This window comes from Rhodamnia argentea, chromosome 2, assembly GCF_020921035.1.
Source record: "Rhodamnia argentea isolate NSW1041297 chromosome 2, ASM2092103v1, whole genome shotgun sequence".
Taxonomy (NCBI): domain Eukaryota; kingdom Viridiplantae; phylum Streptophyta; class Magnoliopsida; order Myrtales; family Myrtaceae; genus Rhodamnia; species Rhodamnia argentea.
In genome coordinates, this window is record NC_063151.1 from 12,202,462 (window position 1) to 12,227,965 (window position 25,504).

Genomic DNA, 25,504 nt, shown 5'->3' on the forward strand with positions numbered 1-25,504 from the left:
CCGAGTACTTCGACAGTTTGGTAGGTAGCAACCAATACCTACTCCTCCTAGCGATCATAAAGCCTTGCATGATGTTGACAACATGCCACTTAGGAAGGATTGGGCAGCTAAGCACGGAAGGTGGATCACTATGTGGGATATACGTACCAAATATATAATCCATGGTGATCCCGCAACGGAGCAACTTCACTTTCATTCGGGATATATGAAATGATTTCGTAGACATACACGAAAGTTAATTTATATTATGGGAGTCGTAATGGGTTCAACGGTTCGTGTAAACACTTTTAATTTAATTCATTAATTATTTTTTAGTAACATAAGTTATTGGCATCTGATAACTTTTGTTATTTGTGATATCATTACTAGGGTGATGGCATCGAACAAATCTTACATATAATAAATTCACGTCCATCTCGTCAAACTTGGATAGATGTGGATATGATAGCTAGGGCAATGCCATACGCCCAAAATGAGGAGAGGCGGCTAACAATGATGTCACCACCCCAACCAGCAACTACAGTAGGACTCATTAGCCCCCATGATGAGGACCTACCTAAGCCTGTTCGGCCGACCCGAAGGACTCCTCGAGCTCATTTAGTTGGTGATGTCATCCCTTATACTTTGAAGTAATGTACAATAGATTTCGCTCTAGGGTTCACTCCCGAGTTAGGCCATGCAAATTTCGATGCGGGATTCGCTCGGTTTGCCGCCCCATTTCTTGAGGGATCTACGTTTTGCATTTCCCGACAATCCACAGCCGCAGACTCCAGCTCCTTCCCCTACTTCATATGGATCTTATTTCTCTCCTTTTTATCCAAGCCTTCCTACAATAGGATATGTACCGTCTGGGCATGACATATTTTCACAAGATATGCATTCATCATCTACACATTCTACTTAGCCGGATCCTTGTCTTCATCGGTACAATATTAGACCTACCAAGCACAGAAGAGAACTTGATTGCGGAACAGGAGGTCATGTAGGTGATGACATAGTTAGTAGATGTAATTGCGGTTAACGATTGTTATCTATTATGAAAATTTCATGTTTTTTATATATCTTAGTACTTTTATTTTATGAATATTCTTAATTAATTATATAAATACATAATTATTTATTAATTATATATCTTAATTAATTATTGATAATTATGTTATAAAAATAAGGTTCAAAAGAAAAAAATTATAAATAAAATAAATGTTATAAAAAACGTAAAAAAAATTACGAAATTTTTTTCAAGAAAAGTCCATGCTCCCGCTCGCCTTTTGTGTAGCCGAGCGGGCTAGGCTCGGTAGCTAAACCGCCGAGCGGAGTGCGCTCGACATCCCAGGCTCCGAGCGGGGGCCCGCTCGACTGTATAACTACCAAGAGGGTCTCACTCGGTAATAAGATTGCCAAGCGGGATCCAGTTAGCAATTTCATCGCCAAGCGAACCCCAAACCGGTAAATATGTTTTTTTTAACCTATTTTGGTAATTTTTTTTATCGTAATTTGGAAAAAAGCCCTTGGATAAGTCCATGGTTGATTCGACAAATGATCACTCTCTCTCTTTTTCGGCAATTATTTTTCCATTTTTTTGCGGTCCACCATTTTTTTAAAAGTTATATTTTCCTCTATCATTGATTTAGAAAGAGGTCATCACTCACATATGTATTGCGTGATGACCTGGACCAGAAAGCTTTAATGGTGAGGGTAGAAAGGGAAGCAGTTATTAATTATAGATAAGATTTAGATGCAGGCAATATCACTTATATTTAGATATGATCATCGGGCGAGGCGAGACGGAGGCCCAATCTATCATAAGTGATAAAGGGCTACGTCTAATCCGGGCTCTGTAATAATAAAATTTCTTCCCTTGAATCTCACGTAAGGGCCCACAAATAGCTCAAAAAGATATTACATGCTGAAAAAACTAGTTAATGTATTTAAGGTAAAACATCCGCGTATCATTTATTACCAAAACCCATTGATTTCTTAAGGTAAAACATTTATTGTCCCCCCTAAAATTTACGATTCTTTTCCCGAAAAAACCCTTCCCTTTAAATATGAATCAACTGCAAGACAAATAGAATGGACCGTTAAAGGAGGGAAACTGTATTTCAGCAAGGAACCCTGAACTCTCGTTCCCACCAATCGCGTAGTCAAAGGTCACCTCAAGGAACCTCCTTTCTCTCGTTCATGGAAGGCGTGTATCTCACACCCATTTGACTGAAATCCCAAGGAACTTATCGAGAATGGAGCTTTTCGATTCACCAAAGCAATTTCTTGAAAACTCCCTCTCTCACTCCTCCACTCTGATGTATTCAGGTGGCAGTTTTCTGCTCAAGACCACGTTTTTACGTAGTTTCTCTGGTTCTCTGCACTTGATTTTGTTGCTTGGGTTCTTGATTTCGCGAGCGTGCAAGAACAGTTGGGCACGACATGTTGAAGGCCCTAAAGGAAGTCCCGGGAGAAGCAAACTTTGGTACTATAAGCCAACTTTGATTTGCTGTTTAGGTGTGTCCGTGTTTAGCCTGGTCTTGTGTGTGACGAATTACTTTTACTGGTATAGAAATGATTGGTCGGAAGAGAAATTGGTCTTCCTCTTGGATTTAGGATTAAAAACTCTTGCTTGGGGAGCTCTAAGTGTTTATTTGTATGGCCAAAGCTCCACTTTTGGAGGGTCAAATTTCCCTCTTCTATTGAGAGTTTGGTGGGGTTTCTACTTGTCTATCTCATGTTATTGCCTCGTCATGGACATCGTTCTGTCTGCCAAGCATGCTTCGGTGCAAACTCGGTATATAATTTCTGATATAGTCACTGTTATTGCTGGTTTATTCTGTTGTTATGTGGGGTTCTTCGGTAAAATTGAGATAGATGACAATCTCCTTGAAGAATCCCTTTTACATGGTGATTCAGTTACGGTTGGTGCGGAATTCAATAAGCGCCGAGGAGGTGGAACCGTGACCCCATACTCAAAAGCGGGTCTGTTTAACATTATAACCTTCTCGTGGCTGAGTCCTCTAATTGCTTTAGGGAATAAGAAAGCACTGGACCTGGAGGATATTCCTCAACTTTATTCTCGAGATAGTTTAGTTGGTACGCTACCTGATTTCAAGAAAAGGCTTGAGTCAGCTGTTAATTCAAGCAATGGAATGACTTCGTTTGGGCTGGCGAAGGCTTTGATTTTGTCGGAATGGAAAGAAATTATTTACACAGCGGTGTTGGCTCTCCTACACACTCCAGCTTCATATGTTGGCCCATACCTCATTGATGATTTTGTACAATACCTTAACGGGCAACACGACTTCAACAGTAAAGGTTACCTTCTAGTTTTGGCCTTTTCAGTTGCAAAACTTGTCGAGTGCCTTTGCTATAGGCAGTTGATGTTTAGGCTGCAGCTGGTTGGGATTAGGACTCGGTCGCTGCTGGTAGCCATTATATACGACAAGGGATTGACCCTTTCATGCCAGTCTAAACAGGACCATACCAGTGGAGAGATCATTAATTTTATGGCGGTAGATGCAGAGCGGATTGGTGAGTTTAGTTGGTCCATGCATGTGCCCTGGCTAGTGCTTCTGCAAGTTGGGTTGGCTTTAGCAATCCTGTATAAGGATCTCGGGCTTGCAGCTATTGCAGCTTTTGTAGCAACTGTGCTGGTTATGCTAGCAAATGTTCCTCTGGGTTCGTTCCTAGAGAAGTTTCAGGATAAGTTGATGGAATCAAAAGATAAAAGAATGAAGGCGACCTCTGAGATCTTGCGGAACATGAGGATTTTGAAGCTTCAGGCATGGGAGATGAAGTTCTTGTCCAAGATCATTGAACTCAGGAATGTTGAGGCTGGGTGGTTAAAAAAGTTCGTTTATGCACAAGCATTGACTTCTTTCGTTTTCTATGGTGCCCCCACATTTGTTTCGGTTGCTACATTTGGTGCCTGCTTGCTATTGGGAATCCCACTGTCATCGGGGAGGGTTTTATCTGCGATTGCAACAGTTAGGATCCTCCAAGGTCCCATATACTCTTTACCTGATGTAATGTCAATGATAGCTCAGACTAAGGTTTCTCTTGACAGATTATCATCATTCCTGCGCCTGGAGGATCTGCAGAACAATGTTGTTGAAAAGCTTCCTCAGGGTACGACTGATGTGGCAATCGAGATTACTGCAGGCAATTTCACGTGGGACTTGTCTTCACCTGATCCAACATTGAAGGATATAAATTTGAAGGTACGCAATGGCATGAAAGTTGCTGTATGTGGTATTGTGGGTTCAGGAAAATCGAGCTTACTTTCTTGCATCCTGGGAGAATTGGCAAAGATCTCTGGAACCATCAGGTTATGTGGCACTAAGGCCTATGTTGCTCAGTCTCCATGGATCCAGAGTGGTAAAATTGAAGAAAACATCTTATTTGGCAAGAAGATGGACAGAGAGAGATATGAAAGGATCATTGAGGCTTGCTGCTTGAAGAAGGATTTGGAAATCCTCCCATTTGGAGATCAAACTATTATTGGCGAGAGAGGGATAAATATGAGTGGTGGACAGAAGCAGAGAGTGCAGATTGCTCGTGCAATATATCAAGATGCCGACGTTTATCTTCTCGATGACCCTTTTAGTGCTGTGGATGCTCACACTGGATCTCATATCTTTAAGGTAACTTGCTTTTTGTTGCTTACTGTATGTGATTGGTAGTTGCTGCAATTTTCTACTACATCTCTTGAAGTATATTTAATCCAGTCTTTTATGTGATAGGAATGTTTGCTAGGGCTTTTAAGTTCAAAAACAGTGATCTATATTACTCATCAAGTAGAGTTCTTACCGATGGCTGATCTAATCCTGGTGAGTGCTTACTGACTAGTGAATCAGTTTCTTTTAATATTCTATCAGTAGAATTGTTGTATCCAGTGATACCACATATATCTGCCAGGTCATGAGAGACGGAAAGATTATGGAAGCTGGAAAGTACGGTGACATTCTTCACTCTGGAGCCGATTTCAGGGAACTTGTAGGTGCACACAAGAAGGCTTTGTCGGGCCTTGCCTCCACCCAAAATAGGCCCGATTCCTTAGGACCTACTGTCAGCATTGAAAATGGTGAAACAGAAAGTTCCATAGAGACTGATGAAAACAGCAATCTTCAAGATGGCATGGTTGGGCCAAGAGGTCAGCTTGTTCAAGAAGAAGAGAGGGAGAAAGGTAGAGTTGGGTTTCCGGTGTACTGGAAATTTATTACAACTGCATATGGAGGAGGTCTAGTGCCTTTCATATTGCTGGCTCAGATTCTCTTTCAGCTTCTTCAAATAGGAAGCAATTATTGGTTGGCCTGGGCAACCCCCGTGTCAGAGGACATCAAACCTGCTGTTGCTGGATTGACGCTAATACTCGTTTACGTGGTGTTGGTTGTTGGCGGCGCTTTTTGCGTTCTTGCCAGATCTTCACTGCTGGCTACTGCTGGCTATAAGACTGCCACTATACTCTTCAATAAGTTGCATTTAGCAATCTTCCGAGCTCCCATGTCATTCTTTGACGCTACCCCTAGTGGACGAATCCTGAATAGGGTAAGTTAAATGACGCTGGATGCTTACATGGTCCAAAGAGATTCTATTTGAGAACTACAGGATCATGGAGTAGGCATTTATCAACTCAGCTGTAACTGCTTGTTGTCATGGTATAATTAAACGTAAATATGGTTCCCCGTGCATTTTTCCAATTTTATTTTTGTGTAATCTCTTTTCAGGTCTCAACTGACCAAAGTACTGTGGATATGAGCATTCAATACCGAGTTGCGGCATCAGCCTTCTCAATGATCCAGCTCCTGGGAGTTATCGCTGTGATGTCTCAGGTTGCATGGCAAGTTTTCATAATCTTTATCCCAGTAGTTGCGGCCTGCGTCTGGTATCAGGTAATCATCACAGCCCATTAACAATTCAGTGCCATGAGAAAAGAAAGTAACCTCTTATGTGTAATAAATTTGTGTATCTGAATGCTCTCGCCATACTGCAGGGATTATCCTTATGCCTTATTTCCAGAAATGGATAAATTCGCATTTTTCAGATCAGATTTCATCTTTAAAAGCACTTTTCTACTTGCATCTCCAGACCATTTACACTTTCCCTTGACAATAACTTTTGCCTATTGCTTGAGACCTGCTCACCAGCTAGTAATTATTTGTGAAGCAATATTACCTACCTTCTGCTCGAGAACTAGCAAGGTTGGTTGGGGTATGCAAAGCTCCAGTGATCCAGCATTTTTCTGAGACTGTATCAGGATCAACCACGATACGCGGATTCGATCAAGAATCAAGATTCCGCGACACCAATATGGAACTGTCGGATGTATACTCTAGGCCCAAGTTCCATGGTGCTGGGGCAATGGAATGGCTTTGTTTTCGCTTAGATATGCTTTCGTCTTTCACATTTGGGTTCTCTTTGATTTTCTTGATCTCTCTTCCTGAGAGATTCATCGACCCAGGTAACTACTTTTTGTCTTATTGTCTCTTTGGTACGAATAATATGTCTATGTACTATCAATTCCTAACTTGCTTCTATTCCCCTCTTCAGCAATTGCAGGCTTAGCCGTGACATACGGGCTTAATTTGAATGCGATACTAGCATGGGTGATTTGGAATTTGTGCAATATGGAGAACAAAATCATATCGGTTGAAAGAATTCTTCAATACTCTTGCATCTCAAGCGAGCCTGCTCTTGTGATAGACAATAATCGGCCTCATCCTTCATGGCCATCAAGTGGAGAGATTGGCATCTCTGATCTGCAGGTGACAAATTGTTTTCTCACTGTTATATCTCAAACAATACTTTTGCCATTTTGGTACAGTCATCAACACATTTCCCTTTTCTGACAAGTCGGGTGGAACATCAGGTCCAATATGCTCCACACTTGCCACTCGTTCTGCGAGGCATCACATGCACTTTCCCTGGCGGGATGAGAACGGGTATTGTAGGGAGAACGGGCAGTGGCAAATCAACTCTCATACAAACACTTTTCCGTGTAGTAGAACCTTGCGCAGGTCAAATCCTAATAGATGGCGTCAACATCTCTTCAATTGGGCTGCATGATCTGAGGTCTAGATTAAGTATCATTCCTCAAGATCCAACCATGTTTGAGGGTACCGTGCGAAGCAACCTTGACCCTCTTGAGGAATACACTGAAGATCAGATTTGGGAGGTCGGTTCATATTCTTCCCCAGTTCGATTACAAAATTTCCATGATTAGAAGTTTTTTAAGGCTCATGCAACATAAACCATAGTCAGCAGAAAAGCTAATCTATCCTGTAATTTTAGGCATTGGATAAGTGCCAACTCGGGGACAAAGTGAGGAAGAAAGAAGGGAAACTGGATTCGCCAGGTTTTTTTCAGGAGCTTTTCTTCAATTGTACTTGTTTGTGCTTCTACTACTGGCACAAATTTTGTAGCAATTCGGAATTTAAAATAAAAAAAATTCGGTCATTCTCTTTATAGAATTGCAATAAGGCCTGTAATGCTATAATTGACCTGAATGTTGGCCAGCACAGAGGCAACATGAGCAAAAAATGGAAGTAGCAGAAATGAGGATGTTAAGGTAGATGTGTAATCATACAAGGATAGATAAAATAAGAAATGAAGATATTCGACGAAAAATTGGAGTAGTACTGGTGGCAGAAAAAATGAGAGAACATAGATTGAGATAGTTTAAGCATATTCTTCGAAGATCCCTAAATGCTCCGATAAGAACAGAAGTTTGTTATTGAGAGGATGACATGAAGAAAGAAAGAGGTCGGCTGAAACTTACCTAGGAGAAAGTAGTAAAACAAGATTTAATGAAGTTGAAAATAGATTGATGTACGGTTTGTCTTAGGACGGAGTGGAGGAAAGCTACTAGCATTGTGAAGAGGCAGAATTTTTATATTCCAGACTATCCTTTTTAGTCTTTTTCCCCCTTATATTTTTATTTATATATATTTTTATTTTTATATAATTATTTCTTTCCCTTAATCGGTCTTACTTTTATTTTATTTATTTTTTGGTTCATCGATCGTCGGCCCCAACTAGTTTGGGATAAAGGTGATGTTGATGTTGATGTTGATTCTCCATAATTGTACTTACTTTTAGCTAGCTCATGATGTACTTGACCTGCAGTTGCAGAGAACGGAGAGAACTGGAGCATGGGACAAAGGCAGCTTGTGTGTCTCGGTCGTGTCCTGCTCAAGAAAAGCAAGATTTTGGTACTTGATGAAGCCACTGCTTCCGTCGATACAGCTACCGATAATCTGATTCAGCAAACTTTGAGGCATCACTTCTCAGACTGTACTGTTATTACCATTGCACATCGGATCACTTCTGTTCTCGACAGCGCCGTCATTCTTCTTCTAGACCATGGTTAGTGCTTCATAACACCATCTCATCTCGGCCTCGCATGTTTGGCTCGTGCTTCATCAGCTCTCTCTCTCTCTCTCTCTCTCTGAATCTGTGTCCAGGCCTTGTTGCTGAATATGATTCTCCAAAAAGATTGCTAGACAAGGAATCCTCGGTGTTCGCACAGCTTGTAGCAGAGTACATGACGAGGTCGAGTCCAGTTTCAGCAGCTAAAACGATGTGAATTTTGTGTTTCACTGGACAGAGATGAGAATTCAAATGAACCGGATGGAAGGTCAACGGGAGGTTTATCATGAAGAGTTCAGTATCTCAAAAGATTCAGTAGCCAATATGCAGCTTACTATTGTTATTAAATAATAACTAATTATTCGGTCCGCACTTTGGATAGGCATCTCGATATCTGTAATTGTATCTATTTGATTAACTAATTAAAAGTTATACTACAACAAACTGAATTAACTGAAAATTTTCAGTTAAGTCATTTTAGTTATTGCTCCAAAGCAAGTACGTGTGTTGCATTACGAAAGATGCACTTAAAATAACTGCATTTTTAAAAACAGAAAATGAGGGTAAATGAACTATAAAGACGTTATGTTTTGAATAAGGCATTATTCCAATTATCTACTTTTGAAGGTATACTGCAAATTCAAGATAAATATTAATTTTACCAACTAAAAAAAATACACAATCCGTAGGAAGGTGGCCTGGGGATTCGTAGGCTTGGGGATTCGATATCTGTAATTGTATCTATTTGATTAACTAATTAAAAGTTATACTACAACAAACTGAATTAACTGAAAATTTTCAGTTAAGTCATTTTAGTTATTGCTCCAAAGCAACTACGTGTGTTGCATTACGAAAGATGCACTTAAAATAACTGCATTTTTAAAAGCAGAAAATGAGGGTAAATGAACTATAAAGACGTTATGTTTTGAACAAGGCATTATTCCAATTATCTACTCCTGGGCAAATATATGTTGCCCTAAAAAGGAAGGTGGCCTGGGGATTCGTAGGCTTGGGGATTGTAACAAGGCCTTGATGCTAAAACATATTTGGTCTCTCTTCGACGATAAGGAATCTCTTTGGTGTAAGTGGATTCATTCCAATTTCCTACGGAAATCCAACTTTCGGATTGTCACTAGACCGACGATTTGTTCTTGGTCTTGGAAGAAAATCCTGGACCTCCGCCAAGACTTCTCTGACCATTTCAAGTGGAAGTTGGGAAATGGAGTCTCAACATCCTTCTGGTTTGATCACTAGCATGTTAAAGGCCCGCTTTACAAGTTCTTTACACCGGGGGAAATATATAGAGATAGGATCCCTCGCACAATCTCCGTACGGGATTTCTTCTCCTCCGATTTCCCACCATCTCCCTTACTTACTACTATGCAGCCTTAGTTGGATCCACCACCATCTTTAGTGGAAAGTATGGATGACAGGTTCTATTGGAGTGGTCAAGCTTCCGGTCGCTTCTTTGTCTCTTCGGCTTGGGACATTATTAGGCCGAGAGGCCAAGCGGTCCATTGGCACTCTTTTATATGGGATAAGGCCTTCGCTCCAAGACACACTTTTATTATGTGGCTAGCATTCCACAATCGTCTTCCTACCCAAACCTTACTTCTTCAACATCGTAGGATAGACGATGGCTCTTGTGCTTTTTGCCATAGTACACCGGACTCTGTGGATCATCTCTTCTTTGGATGCTCTATCACCGGTCAACTAGCCTCCACTTGGGCTTCCAACTGTCTCTTACATTGGCAGAATCGACCATGGGACGGGTTTATTAGATGGGCAAAGACACACTTGGGTGCATCTTCCTTCTCTCATAGGATCGCAAGATTTTCCCTTGGTGCACTATGCCACATTATATGGACTACACGGAATGATATCTTGTTCCGCAATAAGCAGCTTTTTCTGCTCGCGATGTTGTCCCACCTCACCAAACTCATCAAGGATAAAGCTTTATCTTTGGGCCATATTCGAGATCATTCGCGTAACAGACGCATTCAAACCAACCGGGGACTTTCGGCTTCTATCTTTAATGAGCCTTCACATCGGGTGTAGATCTGTTGCAACTACTACATGCCTACACGCTGGTTCATGGATGTTGTCTTTGCTGTCCCCACACTATGGATGTACAATTAGGTCTTCTCTCTAGTTTGCTATCCCCTGCTAGTCTTTGGCCATCCGTATGGCCTTACTTTCTGGCTGGTTGTTTGGCCTGTGCTTCTTCTTTGCTTGTTTGCCCCTTAGCTTTTGGCCGGTTGTTTGGCCTTCTTATTTTGGCTTGTTTGCCTTTGTTCCGTTTCGTCTGTTGTTGTTTTTTGCAGCCGCTTCACCCATGAACTCCCTATGCCACATTCCGTGCCATCTTGAGTTCATGGTTTCTTTGTGTCCGGCTCCTTTGTTCCTAGCTTTTTGGATGATCAATACATACTTACCTTACCAAAAAAAAAAAAAAAAAAAACACAATCCGAATTATCTAAAAGAAATTAATTTATAAATCATCTTAATAATTGTTCAAAAGTAAGTGGATTTGTTGCATCATAATAAATATACTTCAAATAAGTGCTTTTTGAAAAAGGATCACTTAAATGCCAATTACGATATTCTTCATCGGAAATCCGATGTGGCACTTTTTTTATTAATATATGTCGCTGATGTGGCTCGTCGGAGGTCCACCATGGCATTTTCTTTTTAAATTTATATTTTTTATTTAAAATTATTTGAAAAACAAGTTGAAAAATAAAATAAAAAAGCTAAAAGTTTAAAAAAGAAGAGGTGGAGAGGGGGGGGTATAGCTAGCCGGGCAACAAGGGCTGTAACCTCGTTGTCTTTGCCCCACCATGGCCAACAAGGGTTGCCGAGCCCCGACCAAGCCCCATCGTCGCCAACCATTGCCGGCAATGGTGGCGCGGCAATGGCGAGGGTTACGGCAACCCTCATCGCCTAATTTGCATTTTTTTGTCAAGTTTTTTTGTTAATTTTTTTTGGCTTGTTATTTTAAACAAAGTTTTTATTTTAAAGTTTTTTTATTAATTTTTCTTTTTTAAAAATATAATATTATTTTTAATTTTTTTCTAAATTTTGAAGTCCACGTGGAAACCCACGTGGACTTCATTATTTTTTTTAAAATACCAATTAAAATTTAAAATTAATTAAAATGCCATGTATTTTTTTCACCAAAAATTCTCGTTTGAGGAACTAAAGTGATTCTTTTGTCTCCAACTTGGCACTAAAATAATCCGATTGAAACTTTTGGCCTCAAAGTGATATCCGTACACAACTTTTGATATTGAAAGTATCCTTTTGCCTACTAAAACATATGATACGTTTGTTCTACTTCATTTCCTTGGGTCACCGGCCATCAGCTGGGAGTTTCAACTGTAGCCAATATCTTATTACGAATAATTCCGTCTAAAAACAACAATGCTTTCAAATAAGCATGAGTAATAAAAAAACAATTGAAAATTCCATCACACTATTTTAGCATTTTCCATAATGATTAGTACCACACAAATGACAAAAATAGATTCAACCTTTCCACGGGGACTTCTATAGTAAATGGAATACATAAAATTGGTGAAAAGTACATTAGAAGTGTCATAACTTGTGTACGGCATTCACTTGAGTGCCATAACTTTCGAAACATTCACTTAAGTGCCATAATTTTCAAAAATCGTTCACTTGAGTGCTACGTCGGAGCAAAATCGTTCACTTGAGTGCTACAATAACTTTTCCGGCGTGCCACATCAGCTTTTCGGCATGCCACGTCATCTTTCCGGCATCTACAGTAACTTTTCCGGCGTCTACAGTAACTTTTCCGGCTCCCACGTCAACTTTTCCGGCTGCCATGTCAACATAGCACTCAAGTGCACGATTTTTAAAAGTTATGGCACTTAAATGAACGTTTAAAAGTTATGGCACTCAAGTGAACGCCGTACAAAAGTTATGGCACTTCTAGTGTACTTTTCCCAACAAAATTGTGACACCAAAACTTTGAAAGCGCATAAATATTTGTTAGAATATAAATTGAGTGAGTTTCTCCCTTGGATGAATGTTTTTCACCCACCGAATCCGAACAAGATAAACTAAACTTTAAATTAAAAAAGATCCATTTATAAATGACATAAATCTTTGAAGTGCAACTTGTACAGTAAATAGGCAATACTTGTATCAAACAAGTTCTAAATCTAATACAATTGTGTCAATTCAGTCATAAATATTTCTTTTGTCCATTAAATCCTAAACCTTTTGTGTTTATGTCAATTCGGTTCATCAAGCCAACTTAGGCAGCCGGCGCTGATGTGATAATTTTTTTTTTATAATATTTGACTATTTTTTAATTATTTGTTTAATTATTTTCTTTTTTTCTTTTTGTTCTTTTTTTTTCTCGTTCTTCCTCTAGTCGATTGCCATATTGGCAACCGGCAAGAGGTGAGGGCAAGTTCGACCTTGCCCGGCAATGGCTAGGTAGAGCCTCGCTATTGCTAGACAAGGCCAACCTTGCCCTCGCTAGCCTTTGCCTCTTGTTGACTCCCGCTTTTTAGCCGACCAATCATCAAAGGTATCATATATACACATATTTTTAGGATATTTTTTTCATTTTTTTCCTGTATTTCTCCATGGTTTTGGAAATACAAATGTTAGCTCACGTGTATATGATCACATATAGAATGTGTAGAGCAAGATTCATTAATGGCATGTATAATGTTTAACATGTATCACTGAATGCAACAATGTAAGCGGCATAGCATGTAATTTTGATGACAATTGCCAATTTCTTCAAGTATAAAATCATTTTTATATGGTAAATATGAGATATAAAGTTTACATCCATACTATTCAATTTTATTGTGACTACCAAAGTGGTACACTTGATTTGACTTGAGAAAAATTGATCTCATATTGTGGTGAGATGTCTTCTATTCAAATTCGTAGTTATACTCCCAAAAGAAATGATTGTGTGTTGATTCATAGAGGGTCACATGTACATCACATGATTAAGGAATGACTGACCCTAGTAGTTCATAAACCCAAAAGTAGTGAATTCACGAAGGTTGGTATATATTTCTTGGACATTGTCATGTGGAGAGTATACATCTACATGTCATGTAGTACGCCCAAATATGATTATATTATGATGTATGTAACTCTCAAGATGTGTACTTATATGATTTCAAGTTACATAGTACTCACATGATGCTAATTGTATACATTGTTTGGTTGTAGTCAACCTCTCTGGAAATGGTAACTCCATTACAATTGAGATTTTTACTAGTTCAAACTTTAAGAAATGGAAAGAGGATTTTCTATTAGGGATGGAGCGCAGATGCTCATATTGTTCTTATTGGGATAAGCCGGCAGATCTAATTGCCACTAATACGAAATCCGAGAAAGTATAACTTGCTGCTTTGGTAAAAATTAATTGGATTTGCATATTATCTATGAAGTGATCTATTCAAGATCACTTGAAAAATGGTTTGGCAGCTGATCGCACTACTAGACAAATGATAGAAGTCTTGGTGGCTAGGAATCGTGTCTACAAGGACTTTTCAACATGAGGTGTGATGGTTGTTGTGGGGTTAGGGAATTACATCCTAAGAATGGTAGAATTGCGAACAAAACTTATGGCAGAGGAGGAGAAACTGAAGAAGGAAAGACGGGCATCTTGCCATGTACGCCTCTAGTTCAAGCAATAAGAAGTGCAAGAGGTTCAAAAATTGTACTTATAAAGAAACTCATGAAATCACAAGTAACTCTTGTTGACACCTAAAATTTAGCTAAATTATTTGGAAAAATTTGCATAAAAATTAGAGGCTAACTTTAGTCTCTAACCAAAAATAGTTAAATCATTTTAGTGTAGTTTCATATGCATTAATTTTCGGCATGCATTCATTTGAGGTTGACTACCTCTCTCTCTCTCTCTCTAAAATTTCCAGATGAGGGTCTCTATAAGTTTTAATTTTTATGTGAGTAACTGGCGGGATTGACCGATGGACAAAGTCATGTGACCAGCTTTCGTTTCGGTCATGGAACGATCGGACGAAACCTATGCGAACATTGTGCAGCCACAACACATATATCATTCCGTTTGGGGTTTAAACAATCCTTGAATTTAGTTGATTCGTAAAATGAGATCGATACTTGAATCTCGAATCTCATAATCGTGTATGTCATGTGCGAAACATGATCACCAACATTTCCATCAACTTCATGCGATAGGCTTGATTAGTCCTGATTCAAAAGCTACTTCTTACAATGATTGACAAACTTGTTTTTTACTTGACGTTGAGGCTAAATTCCATGTTAGATTAGCGGGGGAACGGACACGTTAGGAAGGTCTGGTAATATCCCACAGCTTTGTTTTCTCAGGTGCATACATCTCTGGTGGGTCAAGATAAAATGAGGATCTCATGGATCACCCAGGACTTGGCTCCTCCGACCGTGGAATACGGCAAGTCACCGGGCGTATACCAGAATTCAGCAACAGGAAATACAACTTCATACAAGTACACGCTATACACGTCCGGGGAAATCCACAATGCAGTCATTGGTCCGCTGGAACCAAATACAATATATTACTATCGATGTAGCTCAGACTCGACCCGGGAATTCTGTTTCAAGACCCCTCCTGTGCAGTTACCGATCAAATTCGCAATAGTAGGTACGTGCAGGCATATAATCATCAACTGGGATTGTGATTTAGGCGAAACACGATTGTGTAATAGTCAAGAAATCCAGAAGATGAATCACAGCATATAATGAGTTCTATTGGGACAATTTTTGGTTTTGTTTTAGTGTTTGATATGGTCCATTCCAAAGTTTGACATGGCATGATGCAGGCGACCTTGGACAGACAGGATGGACCGAATCGACCCTTCAACACATAGCGCAATCGAACTATGACGTCCTGCTGCTGCCCAGCGACCTGTCTTATGCCGACTTCTACCAGCCTAGATGGGACTCGTTCAGCCTCCTGGTCGAGCCCCTAGCCAGCTAGAGGCCCTGGATGGTGACCCAAGGCAACCACGAAATTGAGAAGATGCCGATCATCCATCCTGATCCCTTCACGTCCTACAACGTGAGGTGGCAGATGCCGTTCGAGGAGAGTGGCTCGGACAGCAATCTGTACTACTCGTTCGATGTCGCCGGGGTCCACATCGTCATGCTGGGCTCGTACATGGACTTCGACTCGAGCTCAGCCCAGTACAAGTGGTTGCAAGCCGACTTGGGGAAGGTGGACTGGACGAGGACCCCTTGGATCGTGGTGCTGATCCATGCTCCATGGTACAATTCTAACATTGCTCATCAAAGCGAGAAGGAATCAGTTGTGATGAAGGCCTCCATGGAAGGTTTGCTGTATCAAGCACGAGTCGACATGGTTTTCGCCGGGCATGTGCATGCCTACGAGCGCTTCGTAAGCTTCCAATCCTTCTCCCCTCCAATTTTGGTGAGGCCATGCATTCCTCCTAATTTCTCATCTCTAATTCTATTTCTCTCCTTAGACCCGCATCTACAACGGAAAAGCCGATGCTTGCGGTCCAGTGCACATCACCATTGGCCACGGCGGCAACCGTGAAGGACTTGCCAAAAGGTTTTTTCTCGTGTTCTCCTTTGTCAGTCTTCAAAGTCTCAGGTCTTCCCGGATTTAGCTCTGAAATATGATGTGATCCTTTCTAACCCGTATGCCTAATGAACACATGTTGCTGGCTTGCCCAATGAAACCGAAATCCCCCGAGAGCGGGAAAAAAAGTCGAACTTCAATTTGCATTTTGCTGCAGCTGACTAACCATAAACGGATTTAACTTCAAAAGCCGCTTCTTCCCTTGCCAGGTACATGAATCCGACACTGCCGATATCGGTTATCCGGGAGGCGAGCTTTGGGCACGGCCAACTGGACGTGGTGAATGCAACTCATGCGCTTTGGACATGGCACAAGAATGACAACGATGAGGCTGTGGAAGCAGATTCGACTTGGTTGGCCAGCCTCTCATCCGACCCTGCCTGTAAATTGTGAGAACCTCGATGCGGAGAGGTATAGAACACCCGAATGCACGAGTGGATATAGGCAAAGTTGGTTCAGGGATAGAATAAACATATTGTTCTTCAGGACAACCGAATTGTGCTCTATGTAAATATCTGGATCTCAATAGCAAATGGAAGCTCTTCCCATACCCAAGGCTTCAAACCATCCACGAAAGCAATGAGAGCTCTTCCCATCCCCAAGGTCGGGGATCTCAGGCCTAAACTCGGTGAACTCCTTGACTTACTCCGAAACTGTTACCATTCGGGTGAGCCAACAAAGCATTCCGTTACGAAATCATCCTGAGTGTTGATGGGTATCGACACGAAGCTTCATCTTGCTGCCCCCACGACGCCACCATAGCATCGTAACAACAACAACGATCGAAAACATAGAAGCTATTCTTACCTTGCTGTTCTCGTCTTGCATTATGATGGTGCCAAAGTGTTGCTCTATATGCTCTAAATAAATTTGTCCATATCCTTGGCAGAGGGGTTGCTCTTAAACTCCTTTACAATGCTAGCCTTGCACGAGACTAACTCGGTCTTGAGCTATTGGAACTAGCCCTCTTTGCCCTCTTTGCCTCCCACGGTTGTCCTTCTCTTAAGGAACCTCGACGGGCTTGACGGCTTGACAGCATCAGAGTCGAAAGCCATGGCGATGACTGCGTTGCTGTGTTCACTTGTCATGAGCCAATACTTTAGAGTGAAACTCTCAAGGATGCTTTTATTTCGCAAATACTTGGATGGATACAATTGCGGATGAGGTTACGCCTACATTTATACAAGCCACTCATTTTGCAACAATTTATTTACAATTCGATCTAACAACAAGATCAACGGGATTCCTTTGGAATACATAGTGCTAGGGGTGAACATGGTTACATGGTAGAACCTAGAACCTGGAGAACCGGACCGATGGGAACCGATCGGTTATAGGCTCCAAGATATGGAGGATAGGTTCGAAGTTCTAAAAATTAGAGAACCTGTTCTGATGGATAGGTTTCATATTCCTAGTAGGTGGAACTTGAAATCAGAACCTAAAACCTGGAGTAAGTTTTTATAGTTTTTTCTTTCTTCGCGTCATTTTGCGGTATTTTATGGTGTCCAATGATGAGTGCGCAATCCGAAACGATTTTATCATTGAGACTTTGTCAATGTTTCATATTTTTCGTGTGTCTAAATATGAGTTGTGAATAATGGATTTTAGCAGCAGGTGGTGGTGATTAAATGTAATTATTCACTGCAATCATTCAACTAAAAATGCATGTGGAACTTGAGTGGAACCTAGAACCGACCTTGGAACCTGTGACATGATAGGTTTTAGGTTCCAAAGTATGCAATGTAGATTTCGGGCTCTAAAAAATGAGAAACCTGTATAGACGGATATGTTCCAAATTCCAGATGAAACCCATACGAAACCTGAAACTGCTCACCTTTACATAGTGCAATTGAAATGAAAATGTTCAACACTGAGTTAGTTGTTCAACAATTTGAAATTGCTTTGTACATCCAACATCGCGTTAAGAGGAACCATTGGGCACCTAGCAAGCGCCCACATTGGTCTCGTCCCTTACTTCAAGCTCAACACAACCTCCTCAGATACATGCGCTTGCTCAGTTAACTCGAAGGGCATCAATAGGTAGATCACCATTGGCAGTCTCCGGACTTTTATCCAATGTTTTGAATTGTTCGAAAACTGCATTATGATTCAATTAGGGACACTAATTTTACTAGAAACTGTTCAACCTAGTCCTTATGGTGCTTAGCATCAGCAAACAGTATTAATGCAGACACATACCACACGTTATATTCTCTTTCTCCATAAAGACACTCCACCCTATCAAGTCGAGATTAATTTCGCATTTAGAATGTCTCTTCTATGAGTTGAGGAACCAAATTCGGGATTTTCTCTCGAAATCGTCTCAAAGATGGGTAGTTCCAATCAATCCTACAATTTTTTTGCCTTTTGGTCTTCCATTACTTGAATCTAGGCTTCACCTAGATGTCTTTTGGGCTGCCAAAGTCCAACACTAGGCACGTCCGTGCAAAAGTCATGATTGGCGAACGCAATCCAATCCCAAAAAAAAAGAAAAAAAAAAAGCATAGCTCACATTGGTATTTAAATCGAAGTTATCTCCCGCAAATGCCGAATTAAAAGGCGGATAAGTTACACAAGGCTCAATACAAGTGAGCCAGTGAAGTGAAGTGCTCTTGCATTGTGCAAGGGGTGTCCACGGAAACTGAACCGACTCAAGAATCAGATCGAACCTGCATCCGATTCTAGGTGGCTTTCGGTTTCAAATCTTCAGAACCATAAATAATCGGTTCGTTTTCCAATTTCAGGTGAGGAACTGAATCGTCCGGACCGACCGAACTAGACTAGATTTGACCAACATATGTGTGTTGAAATTTTTCCTTTCCTTTTAAGAAGTATATTTTCCGTAGCTCTAAATTAGACCGATTCAAACTCAAGAACTAAATCGGTAACCGATCATCCCTAGCGTGTACCTAAGAAGCCTCCAATTTACAACAAGTTAAAAAGAGACGTTGCGGCGAGAAGCGACGATTGCCAACACTTCCCAACGTTCAAACAACATGATGACCCGAAAATAAGGATGTGGGTAGCCGGATACACTACCCATAATTTCTCACATGGAGACAAAAACAAAAGGGGGGGTTTGGTCATTGATGGGGGAGGGAGAGAGCTCATGATGGTTCGAACTTCGAACCGATCCATGCCCATCATTGCGTATCTTTTGGGGGACGGCCTTAGCCCATTATCTTATCCGAGAGAAAGGGAGACAGAAATAGCAAGAGATTCAGCTTAATCCCTCTCCTTCTTAAGCTGTTTTGCTTCTTTATTATTATTTTTTTCTTCCATTTGGGAGCTTTCCGCTTCCGATTCAATCTAGATCCGAAAGTTTCTCTCTTCCGTTTTGGAAAAATTTATATTCCGATTTAGTCTAAATTTTGAATTTTTTGTGTGTATGTTTTCGGGAATCCACCTTTTTCAGGGTTTTGTTAGTAAACAAGTTCAATTTTGAAGAAGATCAGAATAACTTCATGAAGGTTTCACTCTCGCAGGTATAAGATCTATGCTTGTTTAACATTTTGTTACTCTCTGCTCGGTGATGGTGTTGGAGACGCTAAACATAAGCGTGCACCGCTAAAAGGTAATACCATAACGTCGGATGGAGTTCTCAATAAGTGCTCATTACTAAAAACGAATTTGGTGATCGGCCGCCGATTTTGATGTGAAAAAGATACAGGTGTGTTTTGTCAAGTGTGTGACATACTTGTTCTGACGATTTCTCTTGTTATCTAGAGCTTGCTATGTTTGGAAATTGTCTGGGATTTATATAGGGGTTGAAGTTGTGCTCTTTGAATTCGAGATATTTCTCTATTGTATTTCGATCGAAAAAGTGAACGAAATATTATTTCGATACGAAAGAAATAAGCAAAATCGAGAGATCCGTAATTTCTAAAAGCTCTAAATGAATAGTCTGGCAAATATTTTGTTCGTCGAATCAAGCCACCAATTTGACCCCCAAAAAAAAAAAAAAAATCAAGCCACAAGCACTACAAGAGTCGATCTCGAGTCAAGTTAACATGCACGGTTCTTTCTAGGCACGGGGTTCTCTCCATACGTACCAGCTTTGCCAATATGACTAGGTAACCGTGAAGAACTTCCGCCTCTTCGCAAAAAATATCACTCCCTGCTAATCTTCAACTCTCATTCCATTAAGCTATGGAACCCGCTGGCCATCCAACATCATTTTCCTACGTCCTAGTTTCTTCCGACCTCGCCTCAAATTTACGGTTCACGACATTGCGCATCCGGCTCATTTAATTCGATTGAGCCTGTATGTGGGCCACATTCATAACTTATAACCCATCGATCAAAATCGATATAGCCTTTTTTAAAATAAATAAAAAAATACGGAATCCAATTAGTATTAGCATGGCATTTTTATTAAGATGGAGAGCATAAACATAATCAAAATAGAAAATAAATGCGAGAAAAAGAAATTGAGTTATAATTTTTATCCTGATTCACCTTTAAGTATCTATAGGCCATTCGATCGATAAGGAATATGAGGAGTATGAACCGCATTTTATCCTTTCGCGTGCTGCGATGCTACCACCACATGAAAAGGGAGAGGAGGTAGTAAGCCGCGCGAAAAGGACAGCAATAATCTCCTCCCAACATAATGAGAATCACCAACTCCGAAACCACTCATCAAACCCGAGCCGCCATCCATGCTCACATCTCATGATTGCAGTTTCAGACAAGATGGACAAAATCTTGCCGTCTTTCTTCGACTTTGTCCCACTATATAACTCGCATCTTCTCTGGTTTTTTTACCCCTCTCACCCTCTGTCCCTCCCTTCTCTTGATGTTCCCCACAGCTCACCTCTTGTGACATTCGCTGGCTCCTGCTTATTTACTCAGGTAACTTCTTCTGCTGCACAAGTTCTGTGGGCTTCTGAACGAGACTGCATGGTTTCGAATCCCCTTTTGCCCCCCCACTTTCGTTCACGACACTTTCGGTCGGTCAATCTCTCTTTAGGAAAACGGGTTTCTTGCATGTTGAATCTACCTGGTAAGGACATTTTGTACACAAGATGTGTCTGGCCTCGTCCGCAAATGACCCGAGTCTTAGTAGTTGTGCAGAGCCAGAGAGAGAGAGGAGAGCTTTATCCCTTTCTTTCATCTAGGGGAAGCCGAAAGGGGAACAAGTCTTGAACAGTGCTGGATTTGGGCAGATGTTCTGTTTTTTCTATATTCCATAGGTGTGTCAATGGGCCAGGTCGGGTCGGGTCTTGACCCGGCCCGGGTTGACCCGAAATTAACAGAGCCGGCCTTGGCCCGACCCGACCCGGCCCGATACCCGAGTTACATGCTTCCCGGATCTTCGGGTCGGGTCAGGTTGGGTCGGGTCGGTTCCTTTTTTGTTTTAATTCTCACAGTCTGAAAAAGAATTAAAAATCAAGCTCTATAATTAAAACATCAAACCATACTCATAATGAACACGACCCAGTTTTACTCATTACCCTACAACTCTATTTATTGCAGCAACATCACCAGTTCTTGATTCATCTTCTCTGTTCATACTTGATAAATTATATCATTGTCTAAAACTAGAGACAGAAACTTGTACATGGAATTCTTGAATATATAGCTCGGGGCAATGACTATAGATAGTACATACTCAAACCACGGATGTTCATTAATAGAGATACCGACAAAATATATTGAGAAGAACAAAAATCAAATTTTTCAAGGAGGAGATGGCTTCAATTCATAGGTTGATGCGGCATAGAAGGCGGAACTCTACCTCTAGAGATCATCTGTTGTGTAAAGGATTTGGACTTGTGTAGACTTTCCTCTTTTCATCACCAAAAGAGCCATCGCTGTCTTCGTATCTTGCTCCACCGAAGCTTGCATTTTCTAGCTTCATGGCACCGAACCCGGAAGGTTCGGTCTTAGTCTTGAAGTTGGGAAATCTAGCGGACCCACCGTCGAAATGTTGAAGAACGAAACCATCCTCTACTTCAGCGATATTTACATCATTAATGAATACAAGACATGGAGCTGGCTAACAAGAATTTGAAGCTTCTAGGCTGCCAACTAAAACCATGTAAGTGTGGCCAATGATGATGGTGATAACTGTAAAAAACACGGATAAGTTTGAATTTCAATGTGCAATCGGGGTATTTGATGGTCTCTTGATGATTGCATATAGCTCAAGCTTTTGGCTTCATTACTCCAAAGTAAAGTTGCGGAATTGTACATAACTAGTTCTACTATTGTTGCGCGTCAAATTCTTCGACGGGGCTTTCTTGGTTATGGGTTTTGGGTCCAAAATGATTATAGCCCAAAGGGGGTTGCTAACGCGAGAATATTTTATCGAACTTAATCCGTTCGTTTTCCGAAAAAGAGTTACGGGTCAATTTTGGACAGAGAGTGTCAAATGTAGTAGATTAACACAAAAGACGCGTTACAAACAGGACTTTCAACAACCCGACAGCCCAATACGTGCAATAATAGAGGTATGTAACAAATTTCGATACGATTCTAGAATTAAATCGACATGATCGGGGCAATAATGTAGGACACAATGCTGTAATTTAATCAACAGCACTGGACGGGGGATTATAGAACACAATACCGGAATTGAATCGACGGTACTAGACAAGATGGATGAAGGATACAACACCGGAATTTAATCGACGATACTGAACCTAGTGAGCAAACGTCGGAATTTAATCGACGACACCTAACTCTGGATATGAGACTCGCCGGAATTGAATCGACGACGGGAATCTGAAAAAAACTATAGCTAGGCTAGGCTAAAGGCTAAGAGCTAGTTGAAAATGCAAGTGTTTTGGGTTTGTTGTTGTGTGTGTTGTATCTTGCCACTGCGAGGTATTTATAGGCGAGCTCTTTGGTAACCGCCGAGCGGTTTCTTCCTTTGGCCCCACGTTTTGCCCTTTTCCATAAGCCACGTGGATAACGGTTTCCCGGTCTTCGCGCCTTTTCTTTTTACCTCGTGGGGATTACCGCCAATCGCTTCGATCGTGGCCCTCCTCCGCGCGCTTTTCTTGCTCTTGAAGGAAGTGGCGCCAGAATTTACCCCGACACGTAGCACCTTTTTGATTGGCACGTATCTTGCTTCGGTGTTCCTTCGTGTAGGCGATTATCGCTCCCTCACGTGCTTGTCACGATCTTTCTTGGATTGTTTTAGGTGTCAACACATGCCCCCTTTAAAAGATGTAAATCGAAGATTTACCTCTTTTAAAACATTTCCTCCGATTTAATGGTCTCCGGCTGTAAAAATGATGATTACGCTTTTCTCTTGATCCCTTTTCCCAAAATGCAACCCTTTCGACTTCGTACCGTGCATCAGCCCTTTTCGTCTTGCTTTTAAGGATCTTGAAAAAGCTTCCAATTGTCGTCTTTCTTCATCCAAGGTTTTTCCTAAACCCCAAATCCCTTTTCCGAGCATTCCAAGTTTTCATGGCGACTGAAACCCCCGAGTTCCTTCCTCACCGGTTCATTGCCCGCTTCGATGGGATCATCAATAGTAATGATGCTGATCACTGTTTCTTCAAGCTATTGAACACTCAACGAGAATATGCCGGTCTCATTCTTGGACCCGGTCTCCACGATCACCACTACGTTCCATCGTTTCTTCAATCTTGCTTCCCAATGCGGGTGGATGAACGGCTTCCTATTCAAGCCTCTCCGCTAAAGGATATTTGGTCCACGCCGGCTCGGCGATTTAGGAGTTTTCCATTATTTGATGACAGGGCTTATACCTGGTTCTAAAGGCTTCAAGAGGATACTCCAACATTTGGTCTTTGGGAAACGGCGCAGATAAGGACAGCGATTGAGGTTAGCATGTTGTCCCACGATTTGAATAGAGGCCTACTAGGGTCCGTTACAAGCTACTGGTCCTCCTCTACCAATTGCTTTTTCTTCCCATGGGGTCCCATGTCCGTGACCCTTCTAGACACCTTTGCTATAGTTGGTCTTTCCCCTTATGGGACTTCTGTCAAAAATCTGGGGAAAACTAAGAACTACCCCATCTACGATGATACTCTTGCCTACGGGAAGTTCATTGATACTTACCGTAGAACATTCGGAGCTGTTTCCCTTGAGGAGCGAACGGCTTTCCTTCTTTTTGGGCTGTCGAAGTATCGTTTCTTTAGTCCGACTCTCAAAGTATCCAAGGACTATTATGACCTTGCTTTACTTTTAGCAAAAGGGAATCTTGTCGCTCTTGGCCCTCTTGCCTTGGCGTCTCTATATAGAAGTATTTCTTATGCTGCTCGACTAATGTCAAATTTTGAAGAAGACAGGTGTGCTGTCGAGTCCGCTCTGGATTCTTCAAGCCTGGATCGCATTCTATTTTCCTTTCATGTTCGAGAGCGTTCCTCCCTTCAATCCTAACATGGTTCCTTTAAAGCTTGGTATACGATTGCTCCAAGCTGCCCCCTCAAAGGTTCCTGGTGATGTTCAACCTTTCCGGTTCTTTCTTCGACAACTTCCGTCTTATGAGGCTGATCAAGTAGATTTCTTTCCTTACCGCTCGGGCGAATTCGACTTTTCTTTCAGCTCTCGAACCTTAAAACGGTTCAATCATCGTGACTTTTGGACCTTTGTCGTATTCCCTCGAGACCTTCCGATCCGACTATGCCTTAAGGGAAGGTTTTATCCCGGTTTTGAACCATATTCTCCTTATTACTACGCCAGGCGGTTCGGCCTTCGACAGGCAGTGCCTATGCCTATCCCTTATCTCATGGATTTCCCATCGATGGATAAGAAGGTCTATAACATCAAGGTTGATGGTCCGTTCACCTCTTGCGCCGAGATTATGACTATGATGTATCGGCGGTTCTCGGGGGACATCCCAACAACACTACGCTCTAGTCCCGGTGTAATTTCAGAGTTTACCACCTAGTGGACCTCCTTTGCCTTCGAGAGCCCTTTTGAAGATGCCATCTCGTCCATCCTCAAGAGTAGTCGGATACAGCCCTTCGATCATACGTTGAAGAAAATCGGGAAAAAGGGTGCAACCAGATCCTCCTCAATTGGTGGTCGCAAACGGCCAGTGACGGTTTCTGGTAAGTCTCTTTCTTCCTAACTTCTCGGTGTTGCTGGCCCGTAGTGATTGTACTTTACCTTTGCTACTAGGTGACAACTCGGATGATGAAGGCGATGAGGAAACGCTCACTTCTCTTAAACGACGAAAGATGGGAGCAAAGAAGAGCAAATCTCCGATGGAATCTCCAAAAGTTCATCGGCATGTCGAAGCACCTCCAATTGCCCGTCCCGAAGATCCTTTGGTGGATCTTGATCCAACTGTTGGGGGCCCAAGCAATATTACCGCTGTTGGAAGTTCGTCTGAACCTGCGGCTCCCTCGTCTATAGAGCCTCAAGGGGAGCCTTCTTCGCTAGCCAGCCCTTGCCATTGTCCCGGCTTCGATGGTCGAAGCTCCTTCGATGGTCGAAGGTCCCACAACAATTGAAGATCCTTCATCCGCAGACATTATCTGGGATCTTCCTGCTGCTTCTCTTCTTCTATCGCCCGTCAAAGACATTCAAACCCATCTCGTTGGA

The 25,504-nt window shown here is 41.5% G+C and overlaps 2 protein-coding genes across 2 annotated transcripts; both read left to right on the forward strand.

Moving 5' to 3' along the window:
- The first annotated feature begins 2,237 nt into the window (after window positions 1-2,237).
- LOC115728268 (ABC transporter C family member 3-like) lies at window positions 2,238-8,572 on the forward strand. Its single transcript, XM_030658614.2, has 10 exons — window positions 2,238-4,631; window positions 4,731-4,817; window positions 4,906-5,535; window positions 5,715-5,879; window positions 6,154-6,448; window positions 6,538-6,752; window positions 6,857-7,162; window positions 7,279-7,342; window positions 8,113-8,352; window positions 8,451-8,572. The coding sequence occupies exons 1-10, from the start codon at window positions 2,238-2,240 to the stop codon at window positions 8,570-8,572; spliced, it is 4,518 nt and encodes a 1,505-aa protein (XP_030514474.2).
- A 6,155-nt stretch (window positions 8,573-14,727) lies between these two features.
- Window positions 14,728-16,414, forward strand: LOC115732175 (probable purple acid phosphatase 20). The gene is given in 4 exon segments (XM_030662841.2): window positions 14,728-15,016; window positions 15,195-15,769; window positions 15,858-15,946; window positions 16,186-16,414. Coding segments are annotated over 4 exon segments (1,110 nt in total). The 5' UTR covers window positions 14,728-14,754; the 3' UTR covers window positions 16,370-16,414.
- The last annotated feature ends 9,090 nt before the right edge of the window (window positions 16,415-25,504 follow it).

What these genes read in the sequence shown, in the direction of transcription:
- LOC115728268 (XM_030658614.2), top strand. Translation starts at nt 2,238, where the DNA reads ATGGAGCTTTTCGATTCACCAAAGCAATTTCTTGAAAACTCCCTCTCT. An exon ending in CGATGGCTGATCTAATCCTG is followed by an intron (nt 4,818 to 4,905) that starts GTGAGTGCTTAC and finishes TATATCTGCCAG; the next exon opens with GTCATGAGAGACGGAAAGAT. An exon ending in TTGGCATCTCTGATCTGCAG is followed by an intron (nt 6,753 to 6,856) that starts GTGACAAATTGT and finishes GTGGAACATCAG; the next exon opens with GTCCAATATGCTCCACACTT.